This window comes from Anser cygnoides, chromosome 17, assembly GCF_040182565.1.
Source record: "Anser cygnoides isolate HZ-2024a breed goose chromosome 17, Taihu_goose_T2T_genome, whole genome shotgun sequence".
Lineage (NCBI taxonomy): Eukaryota > Metazoa > Chordata > Aves > Anseriformes > Anatidae > Anser > Anser cygnoides.
Genome location: NC_089889.1, coordinates 15,376,027 through 15,389,988, shown reverse-complemented (window position 1 = coordinate 15,389,988; position 13,962 = coordinate 15,376,027). Strand labels below are relative to the sequence as shown.

At 61.7% G+C, this 13,962-nt stretch overlaps 2 protein-coding genes across 8 annotated transcripts in view; one reads left to right on the top strand and one right to left on the bottom strand.

Moving 5' to 3' along the window:
• Nucleotides 1-6,826, top strand: part of INPP5J (inositol polyphosphate-5-phosphatase J) — an 8,933-nt gene extending 2,107 nt beyond the window's left edge. Inside the window, exons 3-12 of one of the 6 annotated variants that reach the window (XM_013198988.3) lie at nt 1,486-1,594; nt 2,309-2,425; nt 2,495-2,670; nt 3,223-3,334; nt 3,754-3,863; nt 4,161-4,350; nt 4,614-4,751; nt 5,127-5,219; nt 5,489-5,593; nt 5,683-6,826. In XM_013198988.3, the coding sequence (XP_013054442.3) occupies nt 1,486-1,594; nt 2,309-2,425; nt 2,495-2,670; nt 3,223-3,334; nt 3,754-3,863; nt 4,161-4,350; nt 4,614-4,751; nt 5,127-5,219; nt 5,489-5,593; nt 5,683-6,360 (1,828 nt within the window). In that variant the 3' untranslated portion in view covers nt 6,361-6,826. The remainder of the gene's footprint in view (nt 1-1,485; nt 1,595-2,308; nt 2,426-2,494; nt 2,671-3,222; nt 3,335-3,753; nt 3,864-4,160; nt 4,351-4,613; nt 4,752-5,126; nt 5,220-5,488; nt 5,594-5,682) is intronic. The other 5 variants (XM_013198989.3, XM_013198990.3, XM_013198992.3 and 2 more) reach the window with 5 other exon arrangements.
• A 498-nt stretch (nt 6,827-7,324) lies between these two features.
• On the bottom strand, nt 7,325-9,901 carry PLA2G3 (phospholipase A2 group III). 2 transcript variants are annotated; one of them, XM_066979100.1, is made up of 7 exons: nt 9,443-9,901; nt 9,240-9,372; nt 9,017-9,151; nt 8,460-8,926; nt 8,231-8,360; nt 7,886-8,020; nt 7,325-7,648 (listed from the first exon to the last, which is right to left on the bottom strand). In XM_066979100.1, exons 1-7 carry the CDS (start codon nt 9,867-9,869, stop codon nt 7,438-7,440), a joined length of 1,638 nt encoding a protein of 545 aa, XP_066835201.1. In that variant the 5' UTR covers nt 9,870-9,901; the 3' UTR covers nt 7,325-7,437. The 2 variants fall into 2 exon arrangements, with proteins under 2 accessions (XP_066835201.1, XP_066835202.1); XM_066979101.1 differs by having other exon boundaries at nt 7,325-7,645.
• Nucleotides 9,902-13,962: the final 4,061 nt, after the last annotated feature.

The following is a 13,962-nucleotide window of genomic DNA, read 5'->3' as shown; positions in this document are numbered from 1 at the left end:
AGCCTGGGGACTCGGGCTGGAAGAGCTGCAGCTCCAGCCTGCCCTGGAGCTTAGGGAGGGATGTACATCGCAAGTGCACAGTATCATAAAGGGTGAAGGAAAATCAGCTTCTAACAAAATGGGAGTACTAAGAAGAGCTGAAACCCTCAAGTGCTGAACAGCCTTGAATCCTTGAGTAGTCCATAGCCAGCTAGGCCATGCAGAGCCTGGCCTTGGGAGGTGCCATTCTTGCTGCCAAGCCCTGGCAGTGCCTTGGTCAGGTCTGTAGAGGCATTTAACTCGCCTGCCAGAGTCCACTGGGAGCATTTTCCTCATTTCGGCTTTTGTCCATGGTATGCAGGCCTCGAGGGCACAGATCTGCTGTTTTCTCACAGCTGGATTGGCTCTGTGCCTCTGGCAACACTTAGCTGCTGGCAAGGCAGCTCCAAGTCAGTGTGGTAAGGCTTTATTGGTGTGGCCAGCAATGCAAGCTCTGCCATAGTCAAAGGGAAAACCAGACCCTTGGGGATTGCTGTGGAGCATGCAGATTCTTGCCAAGGCCAGGGATATACTGCCTTTTATACAGCCTCTGCCTTGGCAAGCTCCCTGTGCATGTGAGGTGGAAGAGCTTGCTCTGCCTCCAGCAGCTTCACAGGTGTTCCTGCTACTCCTCACCCTGGGCAGGGAGCAGCGTGGGGCTGCTGGAGCTGCGGTGCCGTGTTGGAGCCTCTCTCCTGGTCAGGGTACCCCCCGAGCCTTGTGGACCAGCAGGCTGGGGCTGAGCAGGCAAACATGCACGGCCCCTGCCTGCATGGATGTGGGCAGGGGGGCCGTGCTTGGTGCGAGGGACTTGCTGGAACTGTCTTGGCCAGGGCAGGGTGTACTGTACAGGTGAGTCCCTTTGCCTCTAGGGTGTCTATGCCTGGCTGCCACCCTTCCTCCAAGCCATGTCTTCATGCCTGGGGCACTTGATATTTTTGGGCAAGGCATTTCCCAATTCTGCTGTTCTCTGGGGATGCTCTCTTTCCTTCTGCTCGCTAATTGCTGAGTGGGTAGGAGCGCTGTTAACCTTCTGTTGCTGCTGCTCTGAGCTTGGAGGCGAGGATGTGTCTGAATGCTCTGTGCTGAAGTAATGGTGTGATGTGGCTTCTCTGGAGACACCAATGCAGCTGGCGGGCCCCATAAGCCCTTCTTGCACCTAAAGATAGGCTTTAGACTGCTGCCTAGCCCTGTGAAGTTAAACTGCTCCTGATTAAAGGGCTAAGGGCTCTATGCCACTTGTGTACTGCACAGCCCAGCATTGCTAGAGCAGGCATATAGCCAGTTTGTGCTCTAAATCACTCCCCTGAAGCGTCCTTCCGACCCTGACCCCGCTCCCCAGTGCTGTCCTTAGGCACCTCTCCCAAGGAGCATTCCCTAGCTGGGATGCAGACACCTTCCTGGTGTGGCTGAGGGACCTATCTGGGGTTGGACAGGCTCTGCAGAGGTCCTCATCTTTCTTCCCAGGCTGCAAGAGGTGAACTGCAAGATTAACAAGCGCCTGAAGGATGCCCTATTCACAGATCAGTGGAGCGAGCTATTCATGGATGTTCTGAGCCCCTTCCACTTTGTGCTGGTAAGGCAAACCCCAAGGGGCTGGGCAGCTGGTGCCCCTTCTCTTCCTGTCAGTGAGGCAGGTTGGGCCCCGGACAGGGAGAGTCAGAGACAGAGGGAGGATTTGCAGTGGGAGAACTGACCAGAGGGGTGCACTGCAGTCCTCTGAGCAGTGTGTGGAAGATGAACTGAGGGTGAGTGGGGCATCTCACCAGCATGCTGCCCAGCTTTTGCCACCTCCTCACTTTCTGGCTGCCTTTGACTTCCCCTGTGGCATGCTGGGGAAACATCTTATTGCCTGCTGTGTTGCACTGGGGCAAGGAGGTGAATGGGAACAATTCTGCTGCTTCTGGCAGCAGCCTGCAAATCCTAGGGCAGGCTCCTTCCTTTCTGATTCCTGTTCAGACTCATTCTGAAGTAGAATTTTCCCATGGTTTCACTCTTGATATAGGACCTGACCACTGCTTTTAACTTCTTAAGTTTCACTAGCTGTAAAACACTCCTATTTTTTTTGGGAGCAGATCCCAGGGCACTTGCACAGAGTACATAAGACCTAGCATCGCTGGGCTTCTCAGTCAATATTCAGGCGGGTGTGCATGGATCTCTGAACTAAATGTGCTGTTGAGCCCCTGTAAGGGGGGCACGCAGATATCACGGTTGCTTCTGGTCTGGAGGTAGAGGAAGTTGTGCCTGCCTACGGGCTGCAGCTGTCATCCTGCTACAATTCCTGTTCCAGGTCAGCACAGTGCGGATGCAAGGTGTGATCCTACTCGTATTCGCCAAGTACTACCACCTCCCCTTCCTGCAGGACATCCAGACAGACTGCACTCGGACAGGGCTGGGCGGCTACTGGGTGAGTGTGGCCCTGAAGCGGTGGTGAGGGACTGCCTTCCTGAGGATTCACAGGATCTTCTTGGTGCAGGGCAACAAGGGTGGGGTGAGCGTCCGTCTCTCCATCTTTGGCCACATGGTCTGCTTCCTGAACTGCCACCTGCCAGCGCACCTGGAGAAGGCGGAGCAGCGCAAGGAAGACTTTGCCACCATACTACACATGCAGCAGTTTGAGGGACGTGCAGCCAGCGGCATCTTGGACCATGAGTACGTACCCCACTACTTTTCTTGGTGCCTGAGCCAAGGCTGTATTGCGTCTGTATTCTAGCCGGGCGTGGAGATTGGGTCTTGCATGCAGAGAGCTGCAAAGTTGTCCCTTGGTCCAGTGAGACCCAGCACAGTGGTGCAGGTGTTAAGAGGAGGATGTGCCCCGTGATTGCCCATGGGGCACATCCAGGACTGGTGCAGCTCCTGCCGTCAGGGTTTGCGACTGATGCGGTGGAAGGCCAGGCTCTGTCCCACTGTGTTGGCTGTGTAGTTGGGCTCTGGCAGGTGCCTTGTGGTGGAAATTTCCACCCTCTCTTTCTGCCTAGGGAGGTCAAGCCCCTTTGCTTAATGGTGCTTGATCCACACCTGAGCTGTTCTGGCAGGGCTGGCAGCTGGCCAGGCTCTCAGCCGAATGCCGACCTACACGGGTGCTTCTGAGAGCGCCTGCGCTGCTGGCTAAGGCTGCCTGCAGGCTGGGCTGGCTTCTACCCTGCTCTGCTGTCTGGTTCTGGTGGCCTTGGCCCTGGTAGCCCACTGCCCTCTCACCCACAGCCTCGTCTTCTGGTTTGGGGACCTCAACTTCCGCATAGAGAGCCTCGACATCCGCTTTGTGAAGTATGCCATTGACAGCAATATTCTGAACCAGCTCTGGGAGAAGGACCAGGTGAGAGGGCTGGGTGCGCTGCTGGGCTCTGAGTGTTCCTTGGCACTTGCCAGAGCTGCCCGTGTGGCTGCGTGACAGCACATCCTCCTGCGGCCACAGGGTACAAAGGGCCCTGTTTCTCCTTGCTGTGTGGGGAATGGCGGGCATCGTAGTCTCAGGATATTTTTCACTGGAGCTGCACGCACATCAGTATTTCCTTCCCTGGAGTGTTGGGAAGAAATGGGGGTGTTGAGCCTACAGACTTGCTGCATGGCATGGACAAACCCCGAGAGCTGTGTGATGCTCAGCAGGGTGTTTGCGGGTGGCTGTGTGCTGTTGTCCCACAGGGTGTGGGGAGGCCTCTTGGCTGGGTTATCGGAGCTGTGTGTAGGTCTGGCTGGGGGTTCTGGTGTGCTCCCCGCCTGCTCTCTTCCCCTCAGCTGAACATTGCCAAAAGCACTTGGCCTGTCCTGACTGGCTTCCAGGAGGGACCCCTCAACTTCCCACCCACATTCAAGTTCGATGTGGGCACCAACAAGTATGACAGCAGGTAGGATAACAGGGCAAGAGCAGGGCTAGGCCCGTGGCCTGGGAGCAGGTGGCATGGCTGAGGGGTGGGGGGTAGGGGAAGCCATGCTGGGGCAGGCGTGGGCTGGGCTGGGGGCATCAGGCTGGGACACAGCTGTCGTGCTGGTGCCAGTGCAGGTCTGTCCCTGCAGCTGCACAGAGCTGTGTGCCAAGATGAGCTGCGTCCCCTGCCCCCACGTGCTGTAGTGCTGGGGGAGGCAGTTTGGGGTGGAGCCCACTGCCCCCTGCCAGGCAAGAGATGCCCCTCTGTGCCCTGCAGTGCCAAGAAGCGAAAACCAGCCTGGACTGACCGCATCCTCTGGAAGATCAAATCTCCCAGTGTCGGGCTTGGTGCAGGTGGATGCCAGCCCAGCCGGGGCATCCTGTCGGTGAGCCAGCTCTGCTACTGCAGCCACATGGAATACACGGTCAGCGACCACAAGCCGGTAGCTGCCATCTTTGCAGTGCAGGTGAGCACCTGCCAGGGCCACTGGGCATGTGGGCAGGAGCTACAGGGGTGAGGCCCTGGATGCCCAGTTACTGTGTACAGCGTGGGGTGGGGATTTCTTGCCTTATTTTTGCAAGGCAGTTTCAGTTCTGTGGCTGGGGACAGTGTGGTTGCTGCTACTGGTGTGTGTTTGAGGGTCCAGTGCCAGACAGGTGCCCTGGGCAGCAGGTGCAGCTCTCTGGCACATGGCCACTTGCCCTTGCCCACCATACGCATATTTGTCAGTTTGCTTCCAAGGCAGACAAGCCTCCAGTGGAGATTTACGTGGCTGATGAGTGGAATAGGCCTGAGCAAGCAGTTGTCAAGTACAAGATGGCTGCTGGCTTCCACCGGAGCTCCTGGGACTGGATAGGCCTCTACAGGGTAGGGGCTTGTGGCTGGAGGGAGCGGGGGGCACTTCACAGCACAAGAGGGTCCCCGTCAGCAGGCACTGATGCATGGCCTTAGCCTGTCCTCTCTGTTCTCCTGTTCTGGGGAGGCTCTGTGGATACCAGCAGGCTTTGACCCTGCTGCAGGAGACGTGGATCCAGAAGTTCCCTCCTCCTCCTCCTGCTCCGTGGGTTCCATACGGCCCAAAGCTATTACTGGGGCCAGGGCACTGGGCTGTGTGTGTGCATGTGCAAGGCAGCTGTTGTGCCCTTGTGCAAGGACAGCAAATGCCAGGCAAGGGCTGAGGGTGCTGAGTTTGGCGGGTGTCCCCCAGCTCACCTCTGTTCTCCCATGCGAATGCACACGCAGGTTGGTTTTCGGCATCCTAAAGACTATGTGTCCTATGTCTGGGCCAGGAGTGATGATGGAGAGCGCTTCATAGAGAAGCAACTGTGTGCACAGGTGAGCATCTCCAGGAGCCAAGGCCAGCCCTGCAGGATGCTGGGTATGTGTGCCCTATGGCAAGGCACTAGCCTCCACATCAGCGGCTTCCCCTATTGCATGGACGGCCCTTTTTGCCCCAAGAGGGCAGGAGGCCACCTCTGTACCACTTTGTGCCAAGTCTAGGTCAGGCCACTGTATGGGCATCAGGGCTCTCAGCTGGGTCTGGAGGTGGTGGGGGACACCCCTGTGCCCAGCCCTGGTGCCCAACAGCTTTCCTTGGCCTGCAGGTACTGTTCTCAGAGGAGGCACTGCCCAAGGGGAAAGGCGAGTACATCCTTGGATACTACAGCAACACCTCCAGCAGCATCGCAGGTGTGACGGAGCCCTTCCAGGTCAGCATGGGTGAGAGGCGAGGGTGAGGGCGGTGGGGGTGTGTGTGCGCGCTTGGCTGAACAGGGCATGCTGCTGTGGTGTGCCACAGCCCCCTGTGCAGTTGGCCAGCAGCCCTGACACAAGGGTGCAGATCTCCATGCCCAGGTCAGAGGAGGGCAGCAGCCCCACAGACAGCTCAGGCAGCAGCTCAGAAGAGGAGGATGACAGCACTCTTGTCCTGCTGGCCCCCAAATCGCGCAGCCCCAGTCCAGGCAAGATGAAACGGCACCGGAGCCGAAGCCCTAGCCTGGCCAAGTTCCAGGGCCTCATTCTGCGGCCATCAAGCCGGGACAGGGGCACAAGTCGCAGCCCCTCGCCCCAGAGCCGTCGAGGCCTCCCTGGGGACATTCCCACCATCCACCTGCCCCAGGAGGAGCCAGGGCACTGTGGAGCCAAAGCCAAGGAAGCGGGGCAGGCAGCTGAAAGCCAGGAGGGCAGCCTGGGCTCCTTTTACCAGACTGTGCGTGAGCAGTGTGTCTCCCGGTGCATCTCTGCTGACAACACCCTGGCCAGGGCTGACCCCAGGAACCTGGGCCTGCTGCCCGCACTGCGGCTGGAGATGATCGACCAGGCTATGGGCAAACAGAGGGAGAGTACAGACCAGGGCCCCCCCGGCCGGAGTGTAAGCCCCACCAGTCCCCCAGGCACCCCCTACAGCACCTCTACAAAGCAGGGGAGCAGCCTCTGGGAGCTAGACAGCAGCCATAGATGTGCCACAGGCCACTAATGCAGCAACCCCTTCCCTGTAGCGCGCTTGCTGTGTGCTTTCCTTTACCACTTCCCTGCTGAGACATCCCTCTCCCTTATTTATTGCAGTGACTGACCTCTGCACTCCTGCTGTGTGCCCACCCCTGCTCCCTGCAGCCTGGGCTGCTGCCCTCACGGGGCTGTGAGGGGGTATAGGGGAGGGGAAAGCTGGTCCAGCGTGGGGTTGGCAGGGGAGTACTGGCCAAGGGAAGCCCATCTGAAATTCAAAGATGGGAGTGTTCAGTTGTCAGGCAAGAGAGCCGGCCTGAGGTGGGTCAGGGACAAGCGCTAGAGGTGGTTTTGACTCTTGCAGTGAGGCCTGCCCCAGGGTGCAGTGCTGCTGTGGGTACCCCAGAGATCGGAGCGTGCTTCTTTCCTGCCACTACCACTGTGCCTCAGGCTTGGGCATAGCGTGAGCAACAAAATAAACCATCCTGCCTGCCCCAGCTGCTCTGTGCTTACTGCAGTGTAGGAACAGCCCCAGAATAGGGGCCGCAGCAGGCACAAGCCCTGGCCCAGCACCACACACCATGCAGAGACCACCCTTTATTTGTCTTGTGCCGCACACAGGGACTGACCCTCCCCAGGGCAGAGCTCTGTGCCTGGCTGTTGCCCTTCACCTCCAGAGCCCAGCCTGCCCTGCCCCAGCAGCCCCTGTCTGGGGAGGGGGCCAGGCTCACCCCAGATCCCTCAGACCCACCCCCCCCCAGCCCCTGCCTGAGGCTCATATGCCCAGAGCATTCTCTGTGCCCCCAGCACAAAAGGGAAGGATGATGGTGGCTTTCCCCTTACACCCAAGTGCTCCCCTTCCTCTCCCCTTGCTTTAATGCTCACAGTTGGTGCCACAGCTCCTCAGGAGAGGGGTAGCTGAGCCTTCTCAGTCCCTCTGCTTGCCCTCATTCCAGCTGTGCCCCCCCCCAATTCCACGTAGTCATGCCAGCAGCCATGCTTGGTGCCATCCTTTCTCTCAAGGACCAGACATTAAGCAGCTCCACTCAGTGCCTGCTGCATAGCACGTCTTCCTTCCCACATGAGGCATGCCCACACCGTTCAGGCATCATCGGGGTGCTGTGTGACGCTGTGCACACAGCTTCTGCTCCAAAGCCAGTTGCCGGCATTGCTCATAGAGGGTGCTGCCACTGCCCTGTGTCTTCCAGTCTTGATGCTTGACCTTGGAGGTTATGCGAGGAGCACCCCAGCGCCTCAGGATGTTTTTGAGATGCCGTGCAGGTACTACTAGCACAGCCCGGGTCGCTGAGGTACAGCTGCTGGGGAAGCAGGACAGCAAGTGACAAAGCAGCTCTGGAGGCTGTAGCACTTGACAGCCTCTGCCTTACACCCCACTCCTGCCCCTGGCGCAGAAAAATGGGACAAATGCTTGTGATGACCGCCTCGCACCAAACAGCCAAGCCTGCATGACAGCACCCAGCCCTGGGGCATCCCACCTTCCCAGGCAGGTTAGGAATCCCCAAGCACACCACATTCCCTTGCCCTTCTGCACTTACTTGCGCTGTGGCTCCTTGCCCAGGCTGCAGTTGGTGAGTGGCTCCAACACAAAGCAAGCTGCAGCAACGTGGTCAGCCAAGACTGCTGCCTGCACCTCATTGAAACCCTTCGCCCTGCGCAGGGACCGCGCCAGTCTATGGGCACAGATAGGTGGCAGTCAGCAGCTGCTGGCTGGAGTGGGCATCGTGCTGGGTCCCACCTCTTTCAACCCCAAACCATCTGCACGTAGTGCCCCGTGATGGCAGATGAAAGCCCTGCCTTTTCCTCCTGGGGCACGTCCCAGTGCCAGATAGGGCTCGCCCAAGGGGCCAGGGCTTGTCACACACATGAGCTAGGACACAGACCTGCGAGTGCAGTTGCAGTGGAAGAGCGTCCGGGTGTCTGCGTTATGCAGCTGGTACTTCAACTCATGGGGTGCGATCTGGTACTCACACTTATCCAGGCGCTTGTAGCACCTGCACATCCTCCCCAGGCCTGAGGAGAGAGAGAGCACAGCCAGAGTGACCAAACCAAACCTGCTCAGCCCTCAGGAAAGCCCTGCTCCTACACACACTGCCCCAAGCCCCCACTCACCCTGCTGCCTGCGCCCATTCCCGGGAGGTGCAGGGACAGCCTCACAGGGCTCTGTAGCCAGGCTGGATCCGATGCTGCTGTCTTCAGGGCTTGCCTCAAGAGCGGGCCGTGCCGAGGCCCCCGGCCCCTGCTGTCCTCCAGCGAGCTCCTGTTCCAACGTGGCCACCGCGGTTGGCAGGCCCGGCTCCAGCTCACCCCAAGGTGCTGCGCGCCTGGCAGCGGGCTCAGCCTCGTCCCTGGCAGACGCAGGGGACGAGGCACCCGGGCCCCGCGGGTGCTGGGCTGTCACAGGCCTCCGCACACGGCGGAGCCCGGGACCGCGTCCCAGCCCCTGCCGCAGGCGCTTCCGACCCGCTCCGGAGGGCTTCCTTCCCCGGCCGCCGTCGCTGCCTTCTGCGGGCAGCCCGTGGCCGTACTGCCCCTGCTGCACCATCCTGGCCAGGGGCACCACGCCGTAGCGTTCGCACCTGGGGGGGGGGCACCGGGCAGCGTCAGGCCCCGCCGCCACAGCCCCGGGGCCGCGGACGGGGGGGAGCGGGGACGCGCGGGGCACTCACCCGCCCCACCAGTGCCACTGCACGCACTCCTCGCTGTCCTCCAGCACGAAGCACGGCACCTCCAGCAGGTTGAAGAAGGTGACGCCGATGATGTTGGAGATGGTGTCGTTGAGGGCCAGCAGGCACCGCCGGAACCTGCGGGCGGGCGGGCGGGGGGTGAGCGGCGCGACCCGGCGCGGCCCCGGCGCGGCCCCGGCGCGGCCCCGGCGCGGCCCCGGCGCACCTGGCGTCGCAGTCGCAGTGGGACACGGTGTGCAGGCGGTAGTTGCGGATGCCGTAGTTGAACTGCAGCGCCGTGATCTGCGCCTCGCACTGGTCGTGCTCGCGGCAGCACCGGTCGGGGCCGCGGAAGAGCCCTGCGGGCGGCGGCACCGCTCAGCGCTCGGCGGGCACCGCCCGGCCCCGGCCCCGGCCCCGCGCCCGTACCCAGCTCGGTGGCGTTCCCGGCCGAGTTCCCGGCGCCGCACCACAGCGTGCCGGGCACCGTCCAGCCGCGCCGGCGGCGGCGGCGCTCGCCCCGCGGCTCCGGGTCGGTGCAGGCGGCGCGGCGCCGCCAGAGCGCGGCCAGCTCCCGCCGCAGCGCGGCGCCGGGGGCGGCGGGGGGGCGGCGCGCGCAGGCGGCGCGGAAGGCGCGCGCCAGGCGGGGGTCGCGCCGCGCCCAGCAGGCGAGCAGGCGCCCGCGCCCGGCCCAGGCGCTCTCCACCAGCGCGGGCGGCCCCGGCCCGCGGCTCAGGAAGGCCACGTAGCGCGCGCCGCCCGCCGCCGCCGCCCGCCGCGCGCACACCGCGCCGCCGGGCCAGGCGCGCGCGCACGCCAGCACCGCCGCGCACGCCAGCGCCGCGCGCGCCCACATCCCGCGGGCCGCGCGCGCCCCGCGCCGCCCGCTTTAAGCCCGCGCCGCCGCCGGCGCCCGCGGGGGTTGGGCCGCGCCGCGCCCGCCCCGCCCCTCCGCGCCCCGGGGAGCCGCGGGGCCGCGCCGCAGCCCCCGGGGACCGGGCGCCTGCTGCGGGCGGGGGGAGCCGCGGGAGCCGCAGCCCGCGCCCGTCGCCCCTCGTCCCGCCCCCGGGCACCGCTGCGCAGCGCCTGGCCCCGTCCCCCTCCCCTCCCCTCCCTGCAGGTGTTTGTGCGCCCCGACGAGGTGTCCGCCCCCCCAGCCTGCTCCCCTCCGGGCTGAGCGGCCGTGTTATCGTTATCCCCCCCGGTCCCGGCAGCCTCTCCTGCCGTCAGGGTCGCTCCAGGCCTTGCAGCGTCTCTGCTCGCCCCGGCGACTCCCCGCCTGTCGCGGGGAGCCCAGCCGGGAGGCAGCACCGGGAGGCAGCCCCCGGGCGCTGGCTACGCTCTGCCCGGTGCAGCCTGAGGGCGATGGTCTCGGCCGTGAGGGCACCTCGCCGGCTGCAGCTCAGCCGCTGTCTGCCAGCATCCCGAGGTCCTTCCCAGCGCAGCAGCGCTCCAGCCAGTGTGCTCCCCACCCAGGAACCAGACTCCCCTGGAAGAGCCCTGCACTGTGGCAAGGCTGCCCCCCCCCCCCCAAGGCCATGCTTTCAAAGCCACTCTCGGGTTTGGTCGTGTCCCCAGATGGCACTCTGCTCTGCTGGGGGCCCAAGGGGTGTTTGCGGAGCCCCCTGCGCCTGGGAGCATGGCGAGACAGCGAGGGCTGGCAGGAAGGGCTTGGCAGCAGAGCCGTAGCTTATCGCATCAGGATTTCCCTAACAGCGTGCACAGAGGCCAATGCCACAGGCGAGTGCAGAGTCCGCTCTGCAGCTGTGACATGGCTGCCTCGCGCTGCCCTTGACATCGCCTGAGGTGTCGCAAAGGTCTCCCAGCTGCCATGTCACCTGGCAGAGTCACCTCTGTGGTCCTGTGGAGGTACCACAGCTCCCCGAGAAAAACACGCGATGTTTTTGTTAGGGAGAAACTGGCACAGAAAGGGGCTCTGGGAAAGACTCAGCCTCCCCCAGCATCAGCCCTCAGCTGCCCACCTGGCACCGCAGAGCCCTCCTGCTGCAGCCCGGCTGTGCCGCACCATGCCCATCCCCCTGCGCCCCATGCACCCGCGCTGCCCCACACCCAGGCTGTGCTCGCAGCCCCGAGGTGCCCAGCAGGAGAGGCCCACGCCGGCAGCATGGAGCAGCAGCCTTGGCTGCGGTGTACGAGCACGTCAGGGACTCTGCCGAGTCGGGCCTCAGTTTGGGTTTGTCTGGAAGATAACGGGGGATAAGAAGGACGCCCAGCGCTCTGGCCTTCACCCCTGTCCCCAGCCAGCGGGGCTGCGGGGTCGGCCCCACGAAGAGTACCGCGCTGCCAGAGCAGGCGATCGAGGCCCCGCTGCTGGTGCTGGGCTGAGGCTGGGGCCTGGGTGCAGGCTGAGCCCTGGCCACCCCCCCCTTGTCTGGCAGCGCCACCCGCACCCAGCTCTGCTGACGTGGCCCAAGGCTGCAGCCAGGGCTGGCACAGGGCCGAGACACCCGAGTGCTTGCTCTGCCTGTGCTGACAGCCCTGCTGCCATGCACCGGCACTGCCAAGCCTGCAAGGGGCAGTGCCAGCGCTGCCTGTGAGGGTGGCCAGTCCCGGGATGGAGTGCAGGGACAGGCTGGGGTGTGATTTGTTCCCCCTGCGAGCATGCCAGGTCCTGTTTTTTTTTCCCCGTTACGAGAAAGACATTGCCACACTGGAGCCAGGCCAGTGGAGGCCCCTGAGGTGGTTGTCAAGGGAGCATAGCATGAGGACACACCAGGGGAGCTGGGATTCACTTGGGTGGGGGAAAGGGAGGCTGAGTGGGACCTCACCTGTCCCACCCTCAGGTTGCAGTGGGGCTCAGTCCTCCTCCAAGAGCATGCCGAGGGCATCATGGGCATCAGGGAGATGCATCCCGTGGGATGATGTGCTGGATACCTGGGCTGCATAGGTGGCCGGGTGCCCACAGCCACCAGACCTGGGGCCTCATCTGTGTCCTGGAGCCAGTGCATCCCCTGGCTGCCCCTGCGTCCAGCCTTGCCCTTTGCCCTGGCGAGCCAGCAGAGATAGCCTGCAAGCGTGCGTGCTGTGCATACTGCCTGCCATGTTCTGCCTGTCCCTGCAGAAGAGGCACCCGTGGCTGCAGTCATGGTTCTCCTCACTCTGGAGCTGGGGCTGTTCTGCTCGGAGCAGACTGAGAGGAGCCTGATCTTTTGTGTCCCCGTCATGTGCCCCCTGTGCTCCAGGGCTTGCTCTCTCTGTTTCTTCTGCCCATCTGCATGCTCAGCCACCTCCTCTCTCCTGCCCTGCCAGCTCCCCTGGGTGCCCTTGAAATCCCACATGTGGAAGGGCAGGAATGAGGCCTTGGCAGCCCTTGGTACAGAGCATGTGAAGAGCAGACTCTGAAGGAAAGGGACATTCCTCTTGGATACGTATCCTTTCTAATATAGTTTTATGGGAGAAAGAATTAAAAAGGGGAAATTAGCTCCTCTCTAAAACTTTCCAAACTCCCTGTGCAGAAGCTGGGTTGGGTCCATCAGCTATTTTCAGTGCAACTCTTGGCTGTGGGATGGTGTGGCTTTGGATTAGGCTCCACAGTCTTCTGCAGGTCCTGCATCTCAGGGGAGCCTGGGGACAGTGATCCCTTCTGTCTGTCCTGCAGACCCTCAGCCCCTGGTACAGAGCCACTCTGAGCACAGACCTCCTCCAGGCCTTCCCCGAGGTTCTTGTGCTGCCCTGTAACTCCCTTCCCACACAGCTGAGCATTTTGGACCCTATCCTGGTGTCATGCACTCCAGGCAGAGCTAGCAGCAGAGCTGGGTGCCAGCGCTCAGGACCATCCCTGCATCCCCAGCATGGAGCTGGGCAGCCCAGGCCATGACAGCCTCTTGTCCTCTGTTGCTGTGGACAAGAAGCAGAGGGAGGGTGGGTGTGAGGGGGCAGGTCTCTGTGCGACGCCCTGTTCTAGGTGGGTGAGTGAGGCCTGGCTGACTTGAAACCTGTAGCGAAAGGGCAGGTGAACCAGGATGGGCTATCAGCAGAGGCAGTGTCTCCCGCCTCCAGGCAGGGTGTTCCCAGCAAGAGGCAGGCACGGGGAGCACCCTGGAGGTCCTGGGCAGCCTGTTCTCAGTAACCTTGCTTGCGACAGGGACGAGGTGATCTCCACCCCAGAAAGGCTCGGTGCTGAGCTTCTTGAGCAGCTCCCAGCCTTGGCCAGCCTTGGTCCCTGTTAAACTGCTGTGCCTGAGAAGAAATAGAGAAAGCCCCAAGGTGTGGGAAAAATGAAGAGGAAAGCTCCTCAACCCCCCCCCCCCCCCCCCCCCCCCCCAAGACCCCTGGGTTCCCTGTAAGAGGTTAGATAATGATGCTGGGAGGAAATTCGCTTCATCTTCTGCTTTTTCTTAATCCCTAGGCAAATCTCAGTGTCATCATGTACTTGGGAGCTGCCTGGTTTTACCACCCTAGTGAGTACCTTCCTTTAATTTATGGGAACTACTTAGCAGGAAGCAGACTTGCAAGCAGGAGCTGGTACCTTCCTGACATGTATCACCCCCACTTCCAGGTGAAGGTGGAGTAAGGGTTGAGTCAGCAGGACTTGGGTTGAACAACAGCGTGAGAAGCTGCGGCTCAGCAACAGGGGCCTGCTTGTCAGCACGGGTCAAAACTCAGCAGAAATTATTTGGGCTGACAAGCCTGAGAGCAGAAAAGACCGTGAGGCTGGGGCATTTCTGCATCTCTGGAAAACACATTCTCCTTACTTTCCATGTGAAGGATGAAGTACATGCTGATATTTTCATTCCTCTGGAAGGTGCAAAAATAGCTTGACAGAGAAAAAAATTCCCACATGCTTAGGGTTTGCTTAATGTTATGTATATTGTCTCTGACTTACACAACTGTTGCTGATGTGGATTTTTGGGTGCTTACAGCAGGAAGTGCTGTACCGCACTAGGTGAATCATTAATCTGCAGGGTAAGGCTGACAGGTCACAGCGC